The following is a 22,185-nucleotide window of genomic DNA, read 5'->3' on the forward strand; positions in this document are numbered from 1 at the left end:
CAAAAAAACAAACCTGGAAACTAGAGAAGTGTATTTCATTAAGCATTGTTGAAGTAGGGGGAAAATTGCTTCACTTAAGAGGCAGAATACAACTGTGGTTTGAATTACATTGTCAGTTACCCTTCTTTACTTCTATTCCAAAGTAGAAAAGAGGAAGAATTGTTTAAAATTTTGCGTCTTAAAAAAAGTTCAAAAGACTCCCAAGATCCTTCTGAACAGACAACCTAGGTGTCTAATATAGTAGTCCACTGCTGCCTTAGAATGTTTGAAGGCGTAATCAGATTTTGCTTTATTGTGTTGCAGACTAATATGAATCACTTACCTGTCATAGCAACAAGGATAGAATCCAGACTGCTGAGTAGGGAACACCATTTTATTTCTTGCTACCTGGGCTTTTCTTTCATTGACTAATGTAAATGACTTAATCTCTCTGAGATAGGAACAAAATCTGATTATGGAGTATTTTAGCAATAGGTGACTCATGCAGATTCACATTCACCTGCATTTCTTCAAGGCCACCAAACATCAGGTTTGAAGTAGGCAATCTGAAATCACAGTTAGGGCAAAATCCTAAAAGCACACAATAGTAAATTAGCTGAACTAATGTAGCACCTATAGTCCTAGTATGCTGCTTGCATTGGGTTACCCTCCTTGGCTCGGACCCCAGCCCATCTCCCATGCACCTCTAGCGCTGTGACTGGTATTCAGGGATCATCTTTCAAGTGGGCCTGGGACTGACAAGGAAGAGGAAGAAAAGGTGAAGCTGAGCCTCCATTCTGTGTCTGCTATGCTGCTTTTCTGCTCCTGGATGCTGTTGGCAGGGAAGAGGGGAAGTTACTTCCAGCACATGGAGGTCTGTGGGAAGTTTGAGAAGAATGGGGTGAGGAAGGGAGTTCTGCGGGGACATGCATTTGTACCCCCGTGCAGGGGGTAGTGATGGTTTCTAAAGCTTTGCTTTTGCAGTCCTGATGACGTCTGAGACACCTTCCCACTTCCCACTATGCTGGTTGGTGGCTAAGATTCCCTGGGAACTGAGGAGCAGCTGTGGAGGAGGGGGAGATTCCTGCTTGTAGCCTTCAGCCCTCTGCCAAGTGTTTTGGTACCATCAAAGCACTTGCTAGCATGGTACTTTCATGAGCAATAGTCTTGTGAACTGTTCAGGTGGGGTGTCTGTGCTGTGTTGTGGCAAGCTCTTTTCTTCTGGAAAATTTCTTTACCCCACTTTTGCAGAGAGCACCCTGTGTCCTATTTTTAATCAAAGTGAGCATTGTTGGGGTGAGGTGAGCTTTTTAGCACACTTACTTTTTTTTACCACCTCTGAAATAGCAGTGCCTTCTGCTTGGGTTAGAAACAATTTAAGTTGGAGATGTGTATGTATGTTTTCATTTGGTAAAATGAACTCCTTCTGGGTATGAACAGGTAATACAGAAGTGCAGAAACAGGCTTGCTGTGCCCTAAGGGCTGCTTTCCTTAACCAGGTAATTTCGCTGAGGTGGGATTTAAAAATTTAAGGGGCTTTCCCAGATTTCATCCACTGTTATCAATTGCTTGTAGTAAAAGCTTTCTGTAGCAATTAGCTGCGCCTCTGCGATAACATATTTAAGAAGGGGAACCTGGGAGGAGTTGTAGAGTTGTGAGGAGAAGTTTTGAGGAGAACATCTATGTGAACACTGAGGTCAGTGGAAAGAGAAGGAGAAGGGGGAGAGGTGTGCCAGAGCAGAGACTTCCCTGTATGCTGTGGTGAGAGAGCAGGGCCTCCCCCTGCCACCCATGGAGGTCTGTGGTGGAACAGATACTATTTTGTGGCCCGTGGGGGGCTCATGCCGGGACAGGTGACTGTGCCTGAAGAAGGCCCCTGTGGGAAGAAGAAGTCTCACTGTTGTAGTTTGGCACTGGGAGGACTGCAACACACAGGGGTGTCCCATGCTGGAGCAGCTAGGGAAACGCTGTGGCCTATGGGAGTGACTTGTGTCAGAGCTGGTTTGTGGACGACTGTCCCCTGTGAGAGGGGCACTGTGCTGGAGCAGGGGAAGAATGCCAGAAGTCGTTCTCTCACCCTGTGGTGGAAGAAGCGGCAGGGCTGACTGCACCCCCTATTCCCTGCCCTGTGTGCTGCTGGAGGTGAGGAGGTAGAGATATCAGGAGCAAAGCTGAGCCCAGGAAGGAGGGAGGAATGGGGGAAAGTGTTTTTAAGATGTGGTAACACTTCTACTCTGTCTGTTAAGTGGTGTTGTTGTTAGTGTCTGCATTAAATTTATGTTCTCTTCCCCTAACAAGTCTGTCTTTTGCCCATGACAGCAATGGATGAGTCATCCCTCCGTGTCCTTATCTTGATTCCTGAGCCTTTTGCTTTACTTTGTCCCTCCCAGGGCTGGGGGGAAAGTGAGGAGTGAGCGGCTGCGTGGTGCTCAGTTGCACTCTGAGCCTGAACCACGACACCTACCCAGGGAGGCAAACTGATTTTTTTGTACCTCAGGGAAGTATCTTCAAATGAATGTCAGCTCTTTGAAAAACTCTTACAGTTGAAATGAACTGTAAATATTAGATACAGTGTAAGGTTGTGATATTATGACTAAAACTGTGAAGACAACTGTATGGTATTTATGATATTTAGGAAAATGTATCCTTATTCTCAAAGTATATTCCATTTAAGCAGCGTAGCCCATGACAGAGTTAGAAGTAGTATTTCTCAAGCCAGCCCCTATCATAATTCTCTCCCAACATTAACAAGAGTCACACCGGTATGAAAGATTAAACTTCCTTTCTCAGAAAGTAGTTCATAGTCATACTGTGGTGAGGACTCCGTTTGTCAAGACTTCTAAAGACTGACTGTTTAAGAAACCCACATCTCTTGATCTGACCAGATGCTGTCCTGTTTTGCTGTATGATGTAATTTTGAAACATTCAGAAGTTTATGTTTTTTAATGCTTTTTATGTATGCCTAAATTTAAAAAGAGAAACCATACAAGTAAAACCACTTGAAACTGACAGGAGTTACTTGGGTGGATATATATTGTGAGTTTTTGTGTGAATGACACGTGATTTGGTATTGTTAACATCAGGAACATTTTTTGCTCTTTGAATAATCGACTGAGGAGCAGCAGTAGCTGTTAGCAAGTCAACTTATTTTAAATATCCTCAGAACAATACCATCGTAATTAATTTTCTGCAAAACCTCCTCAATTTTTAGGCATACGTAAGCTCTGAATGATGCAATAAAACCCAATAAAACACACTATACATAGTAGTGCAATGATTAGGGCATCTTTATAGATGTGGTGCATCTAAGATACAGAGCAGTTAACTGTGCATTATGCTATGCTCTTTGACTTGATTTATCCCTGAAAGCTTGTACAATGCAATCGAAAGCTTGCATTGATTCTGTGGTTAACTACAGACACGTTACCATAGGTCAAGTGGCATGAGGTTATTTTATATCTTAAAACTCTCCTTCAGGTGGGTGCTGACATGAAACTGTTCAGGAATATCATTCTACTTCAGACTTGCACCTGATTATCACTTTCAAGCATAAGCAAATCCTTTTATATTTGTCATATTGGTTTTTTGTACACAACAAGCCTAGAACTGAAGGGTAAAGCGTGCAGAGCAGTTTCTCTTCTAACAATCTTAGTCCTGAAGACAGTTGCTTATTAAAACTTTTGTTTGCTTTGCGTTCTTATTAAACTCTTTATGCTCCTTTAGTTCACTGTCTCCTGGAGCACGCTTAGAAGAGAACAGCCTGCAGTTAGACAGATACCTTTCCCCAAGAAACTGAACTTGTGTGCACTTGTATGAACTAAATGACTTGAAGGACTTTTCCAGAATTGTTGCAGTAAATATAAGTGGAGCAAATATGAGCCTTGTTGGAGACACCCTTTGAGATGTTTGTTTTTATGAAAGTAATGTCTGAACAGTGTATTCGTCTTGACTCATGATCTCTGTATTGAGTCCCAAATACTTGTAATCAAAGCTATGCAACTGCTAAGGTGGAGCGATGGTTAATGAGGCTCATGATGCAGTGGCCAAGAGAAATAGCAAATGTTGCTTGTTTTAGGTTTTTGGGAGTTAATAATAATCTCCCAAAATTACTGGTTAGAGGAAGTAAGCTTTGAAGTAGATGATTACACAGTTTACCAATAATCCAAGAGGAAATGTGTGACTTTCAGAATTGAGGTTCCAGAAAGAATAAAATCTGTCTAAAATGAGCTGTTGAGTAACAGCTGCTGGAGTGATTCTTTGAGGCACAGGACTGCACTAATGAACGGGTTTCTGGTACCCCTTCCAAATCATTTAATTTGACTGTATCTACATGCTGCTAAGTGAAAAGTTTACTAAAATTGCACAGAGGTTCAGGAAACCAAGTTTGAAGCAATCATATTTTGCAATTTTTAAAAAGCTTAGCACCTCCTCTTTGATGTCAAATAAAAACTGTAAAAATACAGTCTTTTTTAAACTATTGTTTATTTTTATATCTAACACAGTGACCCTTATGCCATACAAGTAATGAGGAAAAGCAGTGAGGTCACTGTTGAGTGTGGATAAAGATTAGCTCTGTAGGTATTATCACAAACAATCTCTGCAGCTTTTAATAAAAATAAGTATGTAGGACAAGAAAGAGCACAACTTCCCAGAATGCGTATGGAAGTTGCCTTATTCAGGGTGGATGTTGAATCAACTAAGTGGATACCCGATACTTTCAGTCTCAAAAATTATGAACTGGAACAATCTATTCCACTACATTAATTATCACATCCTGACAATGTTTAGAGAATAGTAAACGAAGTTTCTATATTTAAGAAAGGGCGTGAATTATGTATGGAGCAGAAGTTTCATATAACTCTTAAGTTCACTGAAGGAAAAGAATAATGGGTTGTTGTTTTCCATTCTTTCCTAAGATGTGTATAATTTAAGAAGTATGAACTTAGGCAACTGGATAAAATGTGATGTGAATTTAGACATTGTGATGGCACATTTTCCAGAAAGTTATCTTAAAGGAGATTAAATCCATAAAACATTTACCACACTAAAATATGTCACGTAGCCACCATAAGATGAATAAATTGGGGTATGATAGCATACGTGAACAGTAAGTTCAGAAGCATTCAGTTATTGGCTTAGAGAGAGGTTTACCGTTACCTCTCCCGGTATTGCAAGAACCATAGCAGGTTTTTTAGTGGTCTGTGAAGAATTTGTGAATCAAGTAGTTTTGAAATATGCTAATGAAGATAGGCATCAATAGGAAGCACCGAAATACTGTACAAAAATGGTGACTTGAGGGCAGGGATAGTGAAAGTGGCATACATTATTTAGCCAGATCATGCTGTTAGAGTGAGTTGAATTACAGAATCACAGAATAGCTCAGGCTGGAAGGGACCCTTGGAGATCATCCAATTCTCCCTGCTCAAAGTGGGGTCAGCTGCAATGGGTTGCTTAGAGCTGTGTCCAGTTGGGTTTTGAATATCTCCAGGCTGAAGACTGCATAGCCTTTCTGGGTGACCTGTTCCAGTATTCAACCACCCCATAGTAAACTGTGTCTCAGTTTACGTTCAGTGCCTCTTGTCCCTGTTTCTGAATACCACAGGCAACAGTCTCTCTTGGTCTTTGATCCCTGCCACCATGTACTTATATACATTAGTAAGACTTCTCCCCTCTCTGCCTCCTTTGGCTTTTTCTCTTCCAGGCTAAACAGTCTCAACTCACTAAGCCTGTCCTTGTCTTAAAGGTGCTCCAGTCCTTTAATTGTCTTAGTGTTCCTCTGCTGGACTTAATCCAGTCTACCTATGTTTGTCTCTCTTGTACTTGTGAGCTCAGAACTAGCCATGTTGTTAGCTCATATCCAACTTGTCCACCAGGACCTCCAGCTCCTCTTCTGCAAATGTGCCTTCCTGCCAGTTGACACCCAGCCTGTAATGGTTATAAGCATGGGCTTATTCCTCCTCAGGTGCTTGGCACTTTCCTTTGAACTTCATGTGGTTCCTGGTGGCCCATCCTGTCAACAGTGCTCTGAATGGCAGCACACCTATCTAGTGTACCAACTGCTACTCCTCATATTTTATCATCTGAAAACTTGCCAGTGATGTGCTCTGACCCATTGCATGGGTCATTAATGAAGAAATTTAATAGTGTTGGCCCCAGTGTTGACCTGGGTATACCACTAGTGACTGCTCTTGAGCTGGGCTTTGCACAGCAATGGCTTAATGAATGAATTAGAGATGTCAGGGTGTGGATTTTCGGTACGCTTGCTGCATTTCCATCAGCTCCCACATGCAGGGTCTTGTTTCTCCAACTTCTGTAAGTACTTTCATTTGAAGAGTAGTAGTTCACACAGCTGGACCACCTAGCTACAAATTACTATGTCCAAGTAAACAAAACTTCTGCCAAAGCTGAAATATATGGTGACTCCATTGCCATTTTAACGTGAATCACGAAAATGTAAATGATTGCAGCAAGGCAAGCCACCTAGGAGAAAAAAAGGTATTGTTCTGAAGTGTTGGGAAGCTCTCACTAAAGAGTTTTCTCTGGAGCAAATATAGAAAATGTTGGTTAGGTTGGACAGGCGAAATGGAGGGCACTCCAGTAAGAGATTAAAAGCATCTGTTTTGTATATCCTGTGTCAGCCTTTAATTAACCTATGGTGACTCTCCATAATATCTCAAGAGGTGGTTATCTGAAGGAGAAGCTAAATAATCTAAAAAGGTTGTGGACAACAATAGGTATGGATGCTTTTGGTTAGAGCTAGAAAAAGTATTTTTCACTCAAGTCTAATACTGTTAAATACGTTTGTATTTTCCAGAACATCGAATTATTGCATATCTGCTCAATGTGAATTTTATGAACACCTATAGCTCTAGCATATGCACAGGCTTCATTGTATTCCTGTGATGAGATATGGGTGCTCTGAAGGGATGGGGAAATGGTGTGTTCAGAATATTGCTGGAATATTTTGTGTTTTGTTAAACACGGGACACTCAAGAATTTTATGTGGTATCCAGTGATTAGCACACTGAATAGGGGAGAAATGTTAGCTTCTGCAGAAATTTATAGGTAATTGTTATTAATAATACATGAGTAGTCTTATGATCCTTTCAGTTTTTCGAGAATAAGCCTCTTGAAAAAATGGCAAGCAATTGGTTGTGTGTTATATGCATCTAATAGCAGTCTGTAATTGCTACTGCTTTAAAATAAAAGACTAATTTTAGTGTTGTAACATTTGTTGGAGATGTCCAGTAATAAAGTCAGAAGTCTGCAGAAATAAGAGAAACATATGTAGTAGTTGAACTTAAAACCTGTCAAATGAGTGTAGAGTAGTCCTCTTCATTTAGGTTATTTCACTGTATATTGCGTGCATATAAAATGGCCACTCGAGGGCACCTCTGTATTTGGTTCAGCTACTGATTTCCTGAATATATTGACATGGTTTGATAATGCACTCTTTTTTTTTATCTCTTGAATCTTCTGAGCGATAACACACTAAATTTCATATATAAATGGAAGCTTAATATAGATTTCTAAGCTTTAACTTGAATCCTTTTTAATAAAAGGCTAAATAATAACATGCATTACATGAAGAGCAGGATTTTGGAAAAACAGAACATAAAAGTTGGTGAAAACTTTATTTAGTACATTGACCTTAATGACCAATAGTGTTTGTATGACTGAACACATTTCTGATGTTCTGCCATCAGAAATATGTTAGTGCAAACTGAAGTAAAATAATTCTGAAATTTTGTATGTTATATTCTGTGATAGCTTCATTTAATGCTGCTTCTAAGCTTACTTTTTTCACTTGAAATAGTAGCCATTGGGCCAGATAGTGTTTGTATTAATGCTTTTATGTTAACTATTAATGTAGTGTATATGTGGATAGTGCCACTACTAAGTAATAACTTAATAAATGCTACAGAATTTTTTTGATGGGGACAGGTAACACATTGCCATATAAGAGACAGGGAACTGGACTAATATTGTAAACCTGCAGATCCTTTCTTTTCCGATCTTAAGTTTTATGTGAACCAGAGTCTTACAAAGCATAGGTGAAAATTAAATCTTACAGTACTACTTCATGTGTATGTATTTTCTTGCTTAGCACTGAATGTACATGATGCTTTAAAGACAGTATTGAGTTTCATTATGCAAATTTTTTTTTTACTTTATCAACTTTCTAAAAAGGAGTCCCAAAACACAAACGATGGAAAGAGATTCATGAATTGCTGACAATGAAATAACTACAAGTCTTTTAGTGTGAAACACGATCAAAGTTTTGTGGATGTAGGAGTATAAATGTACAAACTTCAGAAACAGCTCCTTGCCTTCATTCCATCTTTTAGGCAATTCTGAATTCACTTAATCAAAAGACTAAACTAATCTTAAGAATGAAAATTAAATATTCACATGCTAGTTGTCAGCTTGCAATACATTCTTAATGTACACAAGCACATCAACTTTATTGTTTTTCCAGAAGCATGTATGGTTGGTTGCAGGGGTTGCCGTCACTTTTGGTACTTTAAAGTGCCAATAATCAAGGACATCTTAGCTGGCAGCTTTCCAGAGCATAGTGCTAACATACATTATCAGAGTAGATCAGTGTGTTCTTCTTTACTTGAATTCTGGAAGATGGCTGGATATTGCTTTTTGGACTTTGATGTGAAAACTTAGGTGAATTTATTGCTTTACATGTGCCCAGAAGTGGGGGAGGCTTTGATCACTTGTTTTCAGTGGTTGTGATGATAAATCTTACTCTTAGTACCTACTTGCCCCAATGTCTTTTTCCATTGGATTTAAATTAAACAAAGCTATTTTCTACTTTTCATGCTGTCTGCTCTTCAACCTTCATAATACGTGTCAGTATTGGCCAGTCTTTCTAGAATCTGATTCTATAGCTTTTTTCTTTTTGTTTCCACTGGAATATAACAATTGGATTAAAACTGACAAATTAGAAAAGTGATGACAGAAGATAATTATTGCTGTGGAATAGTGTTTTTTTGCAAACCAGATTTTCTGGTTTTGCTACACTGAAGAGGGGATGTCTGCTTGTAAACAACAGTATTTTAGGTACTCAGACTTGGACTCAAGCATGGAGTAGATCTTTCTTTACTGATGCTTCTGATCGAGCTTATAGAAACAAGTCATTATTTCTGAAGGCTGATAAATACGAAATAGAAAACCCATATGTTACTTTGTGGGATTACATAGTGCTCATTTTCAGTGATCTCAGTCTCCTAAAAAGCAGTTTGAAAATTATTATTAAAACTTATATTTGCAGTCATGAGTGGTGATCAGGATTCTGCTATAAATATTTAAAGTACATTTGTGACTTTCAACTAATTAAAGGCAGTTTCACAAGGTCTGAGTGCAGCACTTACTCTGGGAGAGTTGGATGCGTATACCTGTTACGGGTGAGTGGTTGATCTGGGAGTTCGTCTAATGGTCCCACTACTGGCCAGGGATGTAGAAGTAGGTCACTGAGCAGATGCTTTCTTGTTTGCCATTTGTTGTCAAGCTAATGAATCTCTCCTGACTATAGATGGAAACAGCTCTATGAGCTGCTTTATCACTACAGTATTTTTAGAAACAAAGATTTACTGGACGTACAAGCCAGCAGCACATAACTTGTTGCCAACTACTGTTCCTTACCAGTGTTTCATCTGCTCGGTAACTAATATCCCCCATAACTAATGGTATGTCTGCACTGCAAACAGGATGTAGAAGGTACTAATACTATATTTGAATGGTCTAACCTGGGTTTTGGCACCAAACTCATCAGAATAGCATCAAAGGTTGGGTTGACTTACGCTACTGAGAAGGATTATTTGTTGAGGTTTTTGCTCTACATTACATCTGTAAAGTGTGCTGCAGTTTGAAACTATGAACATACCACAACCTTTCAGACTAAGAGTTGGGGGACAGTACAAGGGATAACAAAACCTGTGAGGTTTTATTTACATACCAGAATATCAAGCAACTTTACTGGTTTCCTAAAATAGGGGTTAGTTCAGGTTAAAAATGAGTGTTTTGAAATCTGCTGAAAACTAGTCACTTGATGTCCAAGATGTTTCGTTTCTCTTCACGCTTGAAGAGGGTGTTAGCATCCGTAATAATGACTTGGATATTAGTGAAAATTCAGTCTTCTAACTGAAAAAAATCCCAAGATAATAGAAGAATACCCTTATGTTGCAGTGTCATTATAGTTTTTGGTTTTATTTGGTGCTCGTTCTGGTATACGGATATGACACAGTATGACACCTGAGCACAAACAATGAGCAGAATAGTTGGCACTGCCAGGACTCGATTCTAGCGGGAGAGCACTGCCTCTCACTCAGGCTCCTCTGCACTCCGTGTGGGCCACAGATTAACTGGTCAGCTGTCCCTTAACTATCAGTTTGTCCCAATGGCAGGTGTTTTTTCCAGGCTTCTCTGGTACCCTGATGGGCTCTCGATGCTCAGTTAATCACTCACCACAATGGACTGCACCAGCTTCCCTTTTAATCCTGTTTTATGTTTAGCTTTATCCAGCCACTCAGTTTGACCTGATTGGATTTTTTCATTCAGATTTCCTTATCAGCGCAGCATGGTAGATAATAAATTTAACATGATGAGGTGGTGATAAAGCTGTTCAGCAGCCCAAACTCATGCTATCGCTTTCATTATATAAACTCAGTCAGTTCTTTATACGTTGTAATGTGTCTTCTCTTAAAGATTAGCTTTAGTCATATGCCTTTTGTACTCTTGCTTAGTTGAATATTTGCATGTGTGAAGCGTGCTTTCAGGTGCTGTTTTTTAGCCTGAAGTGAATATAGTGCTGCTCTTTGTCTTTAAACATTATGCTTGGGCATTTCTCAACTTGTACATCCTGTTCTATATCTCAGGCTAGATGACAACTGCTTTTCACTCTGTCTCCTGCTTACAGCTCGTGTGGCATTTCTCCATAGGTTCTGTGATTCTGTTACTTGATTGGCAAAACTCTAATAATTACTTTCAGACCTTCATAGTATTATTTTATCCTAGATTAGATAATCGTTTAATACATGAAGATGATCTGCTAATTGAGAATAACTATTATGGGAGGATGGAAATGTGATGCAAACACCTGTAGTGCTGATTTCCCCCCAACACCTAAATGAAATTCTGCTTACCTGGTTCTTTGTTGTGAGTAGCTGTTACCTTCTGTTTACCTGAGAGCTACCAAGCTTAAATCCTCTTAAAATCTGAAGCATACAAAAGAATGGGGAAAAAAACCCCACCAACCCAAAATCCCACTTTAGAAATTTGAAAGTATGCCTAAGATGTTCCATTATCACAATTTCACACATTTACATTTAACTGAAATCTTAGTAAGGAACATAGCTTTAGAGCTCATAGTTTAATATATGTAGTTACCTAATAATGTGACATCTTTATTTGGTTACAATGTGGTGTAATTGGAATAAACAGGATCCCGGTGTTCCTATAGCAACAGAATGCTACAATTTGAAAACTGCTTCATTGCAGCAGATGTATCCATAACTCTTCTAATAATCTGAGGATTTTAAAACAGTAAATTTAAAAATGAGGATTCTGTTTAATATTTCTGCAGGTGAAATTTGGTTTAAAAATTAAACCTTACAAGTATCTTTCCTGAAGCTCTATACCACCTTCCAGGATAGGCATCATTCCTGAGCTTTTAAAAATACTGAATATATATATTCTATGAATATTCCAGCTATATAAGCTATGGCAGGATTTTCTGCAAGAAATATGGGGTATTTAGAGATGAGGTAGAGGGGTTTTTTTCATCTTTCAGTTTCCTTTTAGTGAAAGCTTTTTTTTTTAAACTAAGTAAAAACATGTCATCTGAACTGGTTATTTTGATCCAACATAATGACCTGCTCTGTAATAGCTTCATTTGTTTTTAAATTTTCCTTGTAGATGGTAGAGGTGATAGAAGTGTCAGCTTTATAGCTCTGAAGGTCTTCTACATGTTTGGTAAATGTAATTCAGTTGAGTTTTTGTAGTAAGGGGAATAGAAAGATAATGTTTCCATTAAAGTGATCAACTATGCATAAAGAAATACAATAGCAAGATGTATGAAAATGCATTTAGAAAAATCCTATTTTCTTGAGCAAATCACATCTGTTGCATATATAAATTATATCTTTTGGATAATTCTGGAAGTCTAGTGGTACTAATAGCAATTTTTACATACTGATTCCTAGAAAAGAAGTATCATCTGTCTGGAAGGTCTTGGCATCCTACTGCTAGGATGTGGCTTTATATTAAACATAAGATGTTTACTCATTTGGAGTGCTCTTAGAGAAGAGTTAATTAAAACTTTAATTAACGTATAACTTTGAAAGTTATTTTGCATTCCTCTTAATAAAAATATTCTATTACAGTGAACAAGAACAAAGACGCTCTCTTCTCTCCCCCTCCTCTGGGACAGTGTGCCTTCATGCTTCAGGACATTAATATTTCAGTAGTCACACTGGATAAAATTGAACAATGGATGAAACCTAATTATTTTTCTTAGGCCTGTGATATGATCTTATCCAGGTTCATTTTCTTACATTCTATTCTAGTAAGTCACTCATTCCTATCTGACAGATTTCCTTTAAAAATCATACTGATAAAAAGAAAAAACCAAACACCAAATCCTTTGTCTTCTCTTTTTTGTTTCTTCTATGTTGTTTGTATATTTCCCCCACCCCTAAAATTATTGGAAAAATAGAATGAAAGTCATGTCTCTTAGCTGACTCTGCTCCCTCCCTTCGCAGCTGTTCTTGCTTATTTTCTTTCTCATTTCTTTCCTCTGTTTTGTACAGATATCCTCTTCTGATGCTGCTCAGCCTTTGGCATCCTCTCCTTCTCTGCAAGCTGCTGCTGAGAAGAGCAAAGCAGAGGTATCTTGTTTGCGGGTGTAACTCTTGTCAGGTTACTGTTTTGTGCAAATGTTTGCTTCTATAGAGTAATTTGTCTGAGATAAGTAGAGAATTCGAATTGCTCGTAATACTTCAGGCATTTAAAATGCTTCTTTCCTTGCTTGCTGGACTAGATAAATGAAAAGAACTGAAAAGAACAGCAGGACAAAGCACATGCGTGATTTTTACCTCTTGGTGTTATGTCAAAATTCTGTTTCTGCTGTGGTTTAGTGTCACAAAACTGTGGAAACACCATTTCATTCCCAGATAATGGGCATGAGTGACATTGTCCTGTGTCCTCAGGAATATTTTTTGGTATCTTTTTGTAGATTACTTGGTTGTTTCAGAATCTAAATTATCAGTACTGTTCCAGTCATTTATTTCAGTCTCCTTAGAGATAAATACAGAATTAATTTGGAGACACTTTTCTTAACTCATACTGGTTTTTATGTGCCTTCTAGCTGGGATATGTGTGCATGTGGTGATGTTAAATTTACTGTTTAGAGGGGCCTTTGAAAAACTCAGCACACAAACAAGTAGTAGATGAGGCATCATTTGTATGAATTTTCAGTAAATGTCACAATTTGCAACAGTAATGAAATACACTTTTTTAGAATGTGAATGCTCAGTGTTAGACTCTTGGATACTTCACTCTAAATTGAGACTGTATGCAGTATATGAAGTAACTTATGATCTAAACATAAATCATGGGGTTTTTTTCTTCTAAATACAGAAAATATGGACAGATGTTATAAATTATTTTAGTTCAGCTATATTTAAAAATTAATTAAAATTTAAATGACAGCATCATGGGCTAGACCACAAGCCTTGGTGAATTTGACATGTTTTTAAATTTGTACCAGGAATAGCATCAGCCACTTAGAATGAACTCACCTTTCCTTTCTCACCCACCTCTTGATGCATTCAAATTTGAAAGCTCCTCTGTGTAACTAGTATGCCGTGTTTTTAGAAGTTAATCTTTGGGGAAAAAATGAATATTTTTTTCTTAGAATTTAAGACCAGTATAAAGCCAGTTTCATTGTATTATCTTCATAGTGCTTTTTGACTGCTTTTGCAAGTAATGAAACACTTGAGTTGAAGTTCTGGCATGAATACAGCATCTGAGAAATGTTTTTATTTAGTCTGAATTCACTTTTATCTAATGGAGCTGAAGCAGAAAGCTTGCATATTGAAATTGTGAAGTGTGAAGATGAAGGAGTTACAGGTTTTCAAGTCCATAGTGAAAATGAACTGAATAAAAATAAAGTCACTGGGAGTTTAGAGCCTTCTTGTAGGCTTTGTGAGGTGTAGAGGCAGAAACACTGACGCAGAGTTTAAGTCTTCATATTTTCACTATGAAGCTGTCAGGGATTTGTTAAGGACAGTGAGAGGCATTTATTCATATTTGGTCACCTGTATCGAGTGTTTGCCATACAAAACTTACTGCAAGCCCTCATTGTTTTTGAAGTCCTAAAGAATAAAGGTTTACAGATACTTTTTTCCTCTAGAAGCAATGTTTCTCTAGCAAATCATATTTTTAAAAAATATTGACGTTAAACTGGAAATCGGGACATCTTGAAGATGATCATATGCAAAAACTTTAACTCTACTTTCACTTAAACTTCAAGTAAACTTAAGGTACTTCCAACATCCTTTCCCAGGAGGAGAGGAAACAAATCATAGTTGTCTAAGATGTAGAAAAGCTTCCACGGGAGAAGAAATGGGTTTATTTGAATTTTTCAACTTGGGGAGGTTGGAGTGGGGACAGGGAACGAAAAGCTTTTGGAAAAGTTATTGCTCTGACATTATATTTGCAGTATATGATTATGGTCACAGAATTTTGAGAATCTTTAGAATATAGGTTGGTACTCGGTTCGGTGACGCAGTAATGAAAAAGGCTAAGCTTTGTTTGAAAGGCATGGCTACGCATTTGTAATCTTAGGTCAGTAAGCCTGCAAGTCTTAGGTTATTATGATGCCCTCAAAATAAAAAACAACTCTATACTTGTCTCAGACATACAGACTTTTTCTTAAACAACTGGCACTGCCACAGGTGAGATACAGCGTAGTCTGGACCTCTGGTTTGGACTGCTGTGCTCATTTCTGTGTTCCTAATGTTTGCTAAAATCTAACCTGGTCTCTGTTTCTTTTCTTCAGAACAGACATTTCAAATTCCTTTTTCTGCAGTTTTGTGACTGTGGTCATTGTTTCCTATTGCTTGAGTGACACCCACATTTAAGCAGGTGCTTGGTGTGATAGTCTCACTTTCTAGGACCTGGGGGTTCAGTTTAATGCCTGATGAAAGAATTCACAGGGGTTAGTTGGGACTTGAGTAACTTCAGTTGAGTAACCCCAAATCATCTGGTAAATATGGTGAAAGTTTTGAAAATTGATTATTTGAAGTTGTGAAGAAGGTGTTACTTGGGTCCCACCATGCCCATTTACTCCCTCAAAAAAAACCCAGGAAAACACCCCTCCATCTTAGTGTTAGAACTATTTTAACCAACTGTTATGTTACACAGATTTAAAAATTATATATATTGGATGGTAAAAAGAAAAAAACATCCTTATTGACAGAAACCTGTAGCCCAATAATCTGTTTTATTTTTAATACTAGAGCTTCATGGACAGTTAACTAACCTCTCAAACGTTCTCCTAATAGTGGAAAACTTAATAAAACATAGTGTCTTGTGGAGCAAAGCTGTTTCAAAGCTTTGACAAAGGGATCCAAGTCTAGTGGCTAAAAGAACATTTAGGAGCTCCTGTCTCTTCTCCTTTATTACATATGGTAGATCCTTGTTCCATCCATTTTAATGTTTAAGTATACTTTCTAATGCTATGCTGTAGTTGTACAAGGTAGATGCAGATGTTTTGCTAGGTCTAAAAATCACTACTAACACTGTGTCAAAGCAATTGCTGGCCTAAGAAGTTAGTATCTTCTGTATGTTGTGATGCCTTAAGGAATTATTTTATGCTTCTCTTCAGTCAGACTGGGTCTGTAATATTGCCCCATTATTCATTCCAAATTAAAACGAAAAACCTTCTGTAATGTCATTATGATGCATTCAAACTAAAGGGATCTCTTACATTTTCTCTTTCTGGAACAACTTAATGTCTTATGACTCAGTGCATCTGTCATAGTCAACTTTTTACATTCAGGAGTATTTTAAAACTACTAGATTAGCTTTTAAAAATTAGTAACTCTTTGCAGAAAGCTGCATACAAATTACCTTACTATAGTTCTTTGGTCAAAGAGACTGGCATCTGTCATACCAACAGAGGTTATCAGAGTTAAGAAAGTACTTGTAGATGTTTTTTTGTTTTCAGATCTGCTTAGCTTAGGAGAAGAAACACTGGTTGGTTTTTTTCCTTCAGCTTGTAAGAAGAAATGCAGATGAGCAGGTGAAATAGTGAATTTCTTGAATTCTCAAAGTTACAGTATTTTTAGTAGTACTATATTTGAGAATTTCTTGAATTCTCAGAGTTACAATATTTTTAGTAGTACTGTTTGAGCAAAATGAGTCACTTCTGGAAACAGCAGATAGAAGCATAAACTGAATTGAAAGAGAGTAACTGAAGATCTCTGTTTATATTCTTTATGACCGTAGACATTCACTATATTTGCAAATACAACGCTATTGAGTACTAGCAAAATACCTTTTTTTTTTTTTTCAGAAGGAAAAAGAAAAAAAGAAAGAAGAGAAAAAAAGAGAGAGAGAATCAGAAAAACCATCAAAACAGTTAGCAGTTGAAAAGGTAAGAATAGTTTATTTTCTCCAGTTATTTAAAAATTACACATAGTATTAGACATGTACAAAGATTTGAAAAAAATTACATTTTTAATGTGTGTGTGTATATGTGTGTATTTATATATGTATGCATGTGTGTATTTATGTATGCATGTGTGTATACGTATGAATAGTAGTCTGGATAATCCACATGAACGGTTTACATGTGCTGTTACTTGCATACAGAGGTATACATGTGTTTGGGGGAAGAGGAAAGTGAGTTAAGATTTGTTAAGATTTCAGCTCAGGTAATTAAGGTTTTTAAGACGTACCATTTCTACTGTTGCACAGAAAATTTTCAGTTTTATTGAATGCTGTATGGTCACTTAATACTGTCTTTCATAAATGAATTCATTTTAAATGTAAGTGTATAATTTATAGAATGTAATTAATAACTCTAGTCTCAGTAACTTGAAAATACTCAACTAGATATGTCACAAAACATGACAAGCCAACCAGTTAAAGTGCTTCTTTATGCAGTTATATTAAAGCATAATGAGCAGCCTTAGCAATGTAGGTACAATTAAATTATATGCACTTCTGTATAGAGTTAATATTAAAAAAAATGTAATGGGCAATTTAAGTATTAAATGCAATAATTTCTTCTAAGACAGATGTCCCCTCTCAGTGTAGTCTGCGGAATGCATAGGAGTCTCCATCTGTCAGTTTATTCCCCAATAGTGCTGTGTTACAATTATGAAAAATGTTGTGTATTCATACATTATGATTGCAGATGTATTTCTAGTTCAGTTTTCAAATAGAAGTTGTTTATTTTGCATAATAAAACAAGCTACAGAAATATGTGAACACTTGGAGGGGAAAAAGCCCCTCCCCAATACAAATATCTTTTTCCTGAAATTGGAAAGCAGTTTGGAATAAGTTTGCAGAAGCAAACTTCATTATGACAATTTGTGTAGCTTCACTGAGCTAATGGAAAAGGATATCCTTATTTGAATGGCAGGAGCTTAAAGCATATTTATGGATGACAATAAAAATATTATTTTTTTTTATTATTGAAGTTTTAGAAGGGCGTCCAGCCAAATTTACTGTTATATTCTGGTACTTAGAACAATATGCTTTGGTTATAAAGGCTAAAAATATTGCTGTGGTGTGGAAATGTTAACTTTGTTAAAACCGAAGGTCTAGCTTTGGTCTGGTCTGGGGCAGAGAGGGCTTCCCTTTGCAAGGATGCCTGAACCTTTTCATATGACTGGGAATAGTTGGTTGGGTGAGGAGAAAAGATGACAGTGCATAGTTACAGCTGAGGGACTACCCTAATACTTGAAATAAAAACCAATTCACACGCTAGTGATTAGATTTACATTTGAAATGTCATTAGATTACCAGTTAATGATTAAGCAAGTGAAAAGAAGTATTTTGATTTTAAATGCTTGTACTACAAAATGTGAAATTTGGTAAATATATCTGCATTAGATAACAGTGCTGTTGTAACAGCTGCAAAATGTTTGAAATACTGCAGCATATTTTATTTCATTATTAATGTGTCAGCACTGATTGCTCAAATGGAACTCATCTATGTGTCATCTTTTTAATTTAAGAGATTCTTTAAGATTGGGCTTTTCAAGTCTTTTAAGGATCATTCAAGATAAACTATTTTTAGACACAGCCTGTAAACTTACATATTTTAAAATCGCTGTCACTTTCTAGAATACAAAGGAAAGAGGCCTATATCAAATGCTTGCATTTCCATTGGAAAGTACTGGTGAGATAGAGGACCAAAAGGTTTTATTTTTATGTATGGAATGATGTAATGCTTTTGCGGTGTGATTCTGCTTCAGGGAGCTGATATTAATGTTCTTAGTTTGACTAATAACGATACACTTCACATTCAGTTAGAGACTGTCTATAGGATATTTTAAATATTACATGTTGAATCAGTAGGGGAATGCTGGCATCTTGACCATAGTATCATTTTTTCAGCAACTTCGTCAAGCCCTAGATGGATATTTATCCCAGTTCTCAGCTTTCTGGAGAAGGAAGCAGAATATGGACACTTCATATGTGAAATCACCAGTCACTTTTGTTGCTGGCATGGTATATGTCCAGTCTAGACATTTCAGGCTTGGGAAGTTAATTAAAAATATGTGACCAAGCAGTTGGCAGTTCTACCAGAATTTTGAGTCTTCTCTGTATTAAGGTAATTCAAGCAGTGTTTTAGCCATCCTATAGAAGAATCAAAAATGATGGAAAAAATGACAAACTGATGAAAAGTTGAAGCTACAGAAAACTTCAGATCTCTGTACAAGTGTCATGTATTCCTAAAAGTCTTAAGTTCCTAGTGTCTTCTTTTTTATATCTTGTATTTAAGTTTAAGTTTCTTAGCTTTTAAAACAAGAATATGCATCCTAAAAAATAACGTTCACATTCAATTCTCATATTCTGATCTCGCTTCATAGAACTGACTAATCTGCTTCTCCATCCACGTAAGAGCCTTTCTCCAGTGACTTAACTGTTCTTTAGCCTTTAACAAGCTGAATGACTAGTATGATTTCTGTTTCATTTTCAGATGTTGCTGAAAGCTTGTAGCATTGATTAAGTAAACTGTATTATTCCAATATTGTGTTGATGTATCAGGTAATTATGGCATAAAAGATACTTTGTTGATTAGCATGCTTTGATAAGTAAAAAGAACAGAAAATCATATTTTATCTGATGTAACAATAGTGGGCTTTCTTACTGAAATTGCTTTTCAGTAAGCATCATCATGTCTTTAAAGTGGGTTTGTGGGAAACATTTTTTATGAATGCTCAAGTTGGAGACAGTGATTTCAGATGTAGAGTAGAATTTCCTTAAGATCAGAGTGATCTTCTGCAGAACCGTGTGTAGCAGGGGTACTTGTTTGACTTTTTTTCTGGGCCATTCCAGTTTCTGTGACAAAACTACTGGGTAATTTGTAATATAACAAGATCTCACTATGTCAGCTATGGATTGAGTCTAGTCCAGTGATTAGCACTGTATTCAAGCAGCCAATAATGTGATGTTCCACATCAGATCTGCAGAATTCTTAATAAAACAAAATGACATTGCTGAGCTACTGGCAGGTGTAATATTTTTTCAGCCTAATTGAAGAAAGTTGAGAAACTTGCATAACTTACCCAGGGTCCATCCTTCCCCTCTCCCCATGCCATTTCCACAGTTACCAGACCTCAGGTTTCCTCAGTGTTCATGCTTAAAAAAACCTTATCCTTACAGTTGCTCTGGAGAAAAAGAAAATATTGCAAGAAAACTGCTGGAGCAATTATACAGTTCTTCATGACATGAACACTGAGGGCAGGTTATGTGGAGCGGAGATGTCCAGTCAAAGCCCAGCTTGTTTGCAGGCAACTGAAGTGTGAATTTTAGCAATATAAAAATGTGTTGAACTGCAAGAATAAATAATCAAACTGAGCTAATCGCATGCTTCTTAATGCTTCTTACAGGCCAGTAGCAAAAATAATAGCACAAGGCAGACTGGCATGCAGTGAAAGCAGTTTTAGACGTTATATACACACAATTAAGATTAAGAGTTTTTAAATTGGCTAAAACGGTAAATCTGATAATTTAAGAGCCCATTTCAGTAGTGGGGAGGGAAGAAGGTCAGTAGTTTGACCACCAATCTTACGTGTTTCATTGATGGTAACACATGAATATTTTTAATTTGTAGGTAAGAATAAACAGCTAGGCTTTTAATACCTGTTTTTTAAACTTCATCATCCTGCCCACCCTTTCATCAGCTGCTGAGAATCTTTCCCTGATTATTAATTACTCTTTTGCACAGCTGAAGTTGGTGAAATTTCCCAAATTGGTTGTGACTTTTTTTTCCTGTCTTTTCTGCCCAAGCTGACTGAACAAGTTCTACATTCAGAACAGATTAAAACACGGAACTCCTTTTTATTTCTGGTATGTCTACTGAGTAGGATTTTTGTTCATCCTTGGATACTTGATTGTGCTCGATTTACAGACATTTGGTGAGTTTAAAAAGAATTTGTAGCCTTCATCTACATATACTACTGGTGTGTGAGGGAGCTACCAAAGATTCGTAGTAGTTTTCTGAACTAAAATTTAAACTGTGCAGTCATTTTAGGTAGAGTTTCTGCTCATAGCACAGAGGAGCATTCTGGTGTGCTCCATGCTGTTTCTTCATGCAACATGTTGGAGCAGGCTCTGTGTGCATCCCATCCACCTTGTACCTGTTTTCCACTGAGAGGAAGTATAGAAAGGAAGGAGATGGGATACAGTCCGGTCATTCAGGCTGAGGGGTCAGGACTATGAGGGACATGATTGAGGCATGACCAGTGTGTGAACTGGGAAGATTGTGTGCCCCAAGAATAAACAAGAGCTGTAAGGAATGGACTGAGGAAGACTGCTTGTGAAGGATCAGATGGCATAGGGAATAATACCTCATTTAGTAAAGGCATTTGCATTGCAGTATTTAGAACAGAGAACTTGGACTGAGCTGTATGAATGACTTTTTGAATTTCAGAGCAGCTAGGACAATTCTTGCTTTTTTCAAGACATATCTTTTTATGTCCATCTGCAGTACAAATTCAGACAAAAAGAGCATAACTAGGTATGACATCTTGAGGTTTTGGAGTGTTCCCTAAGTAAAAGGGGAGAAGAGTCATATGTTTAAACTTTCAGATTTTTATAGGGTTCAATTTTTATATAGTTTAATTTTTAAATGAAGAAAGCCTGATGTGTGTCAGTGCTAGCAATCCAGAATTAAGCCAGAAGTGATTTGGAAAACTGTCTGTGGAAAATTTGGCAAGTATTTCTGGTATCCAAAATTAGAATGTTCAGCTAAATCCATGGCACTGAATGCTTTGTAACTATTTGGATTCAGCACTGTGTGGCTTTCTGTGGTGTTTATTTTAGAGGTTTCACATCAGTTGAAGTCATACATGAAAACATTGTGATGGTTTCATTGTAAAATACTGCATATTGATGGCCATAGTTACTGTGAAACCACATCTAATTTATTGAAAATAAGCCCTTTTAAGACAAGAATGTGTTGTATTGGGACAGTAAAGTTAAATGGTTAAGATGTAAAGAACAAGCTATTTTTTTCCCCACAAACTATTTGTGCTTTTGCAAACTAATGTTGACATTCAAAGTTAAGACTTTTTCTTTCTGCTGAACATATCAGGATGATGAATATTTTTGAAAGATTGCAATGGTTAAACTTGATTAACTGAAGTACTATTTGACACTGTGAGTTTAGTTTATTATATTGCATTTTGAGTTTGGAATTGGCTCTTGTTTGTGTATAGAGTTGATTTAAGTGACAGGAATGGGTCAGAGGTTATCTTTCAGTGGTAGTATATCAAATGCTGTTTTTCTTCCCCAAACTGGAGACTAAATTGCCAGCTTAGACTCAGCAATAATAGTAAACTGCTGCCTCTCAGTCAGCTGGTACCAACCAGTGCCAGATGGCCCGCAGTACAGAGGTGCTGACATAAGTTTATTTGCATTTTAAAAGTGCTAGAGAACCCATCAAATAAAAGT

General features: G+C 37.2%; 1 protein-coding gene across 4 annotated transcripts in view; it reads left to right on the top strand.

The window, feature by feature from the left end:
• Positions 1-22,185, top strand: part of SMAP1 (small ArfGAP 1) — a 101,004-nt gene that overhangs the window by 32,375 nt on the left and 46,444 nt on the right. For 2 of the 4 annotated variants that reach the window (XM_074895845.1, XM_074895846.1), the window contains exons 5-6: positions 12,798-12,875; positions 16,568-16,648. In XM_074895845.1, coding sequence (XP_074751946.1) covers positions 12,798-12,875; positions 16,568-16,648 — 159 coding nt within the window. The remainder of the gene's footprint in view (positions 1-12,797; positions 12,876-16,567; positions 16,649-22,185) is intronic. The other 2 variants (XM_074895847.1, XM_074895848.1) reach the window with 1 other exon arrangement.

The sequence above is a fragment of the Athene noctua genome, chromosome 1 (assembly GCF_965140245.1).
Source record: "Athene noctua chromosome 1, bAthNoc1.hap1.1, whole genome shotgun sequence".
Lineage (NCBI taxonomy): Eukaryota > Metazoa > Chordata > Aves > Strigiformes > Strigidae > Athene > Athene noctua.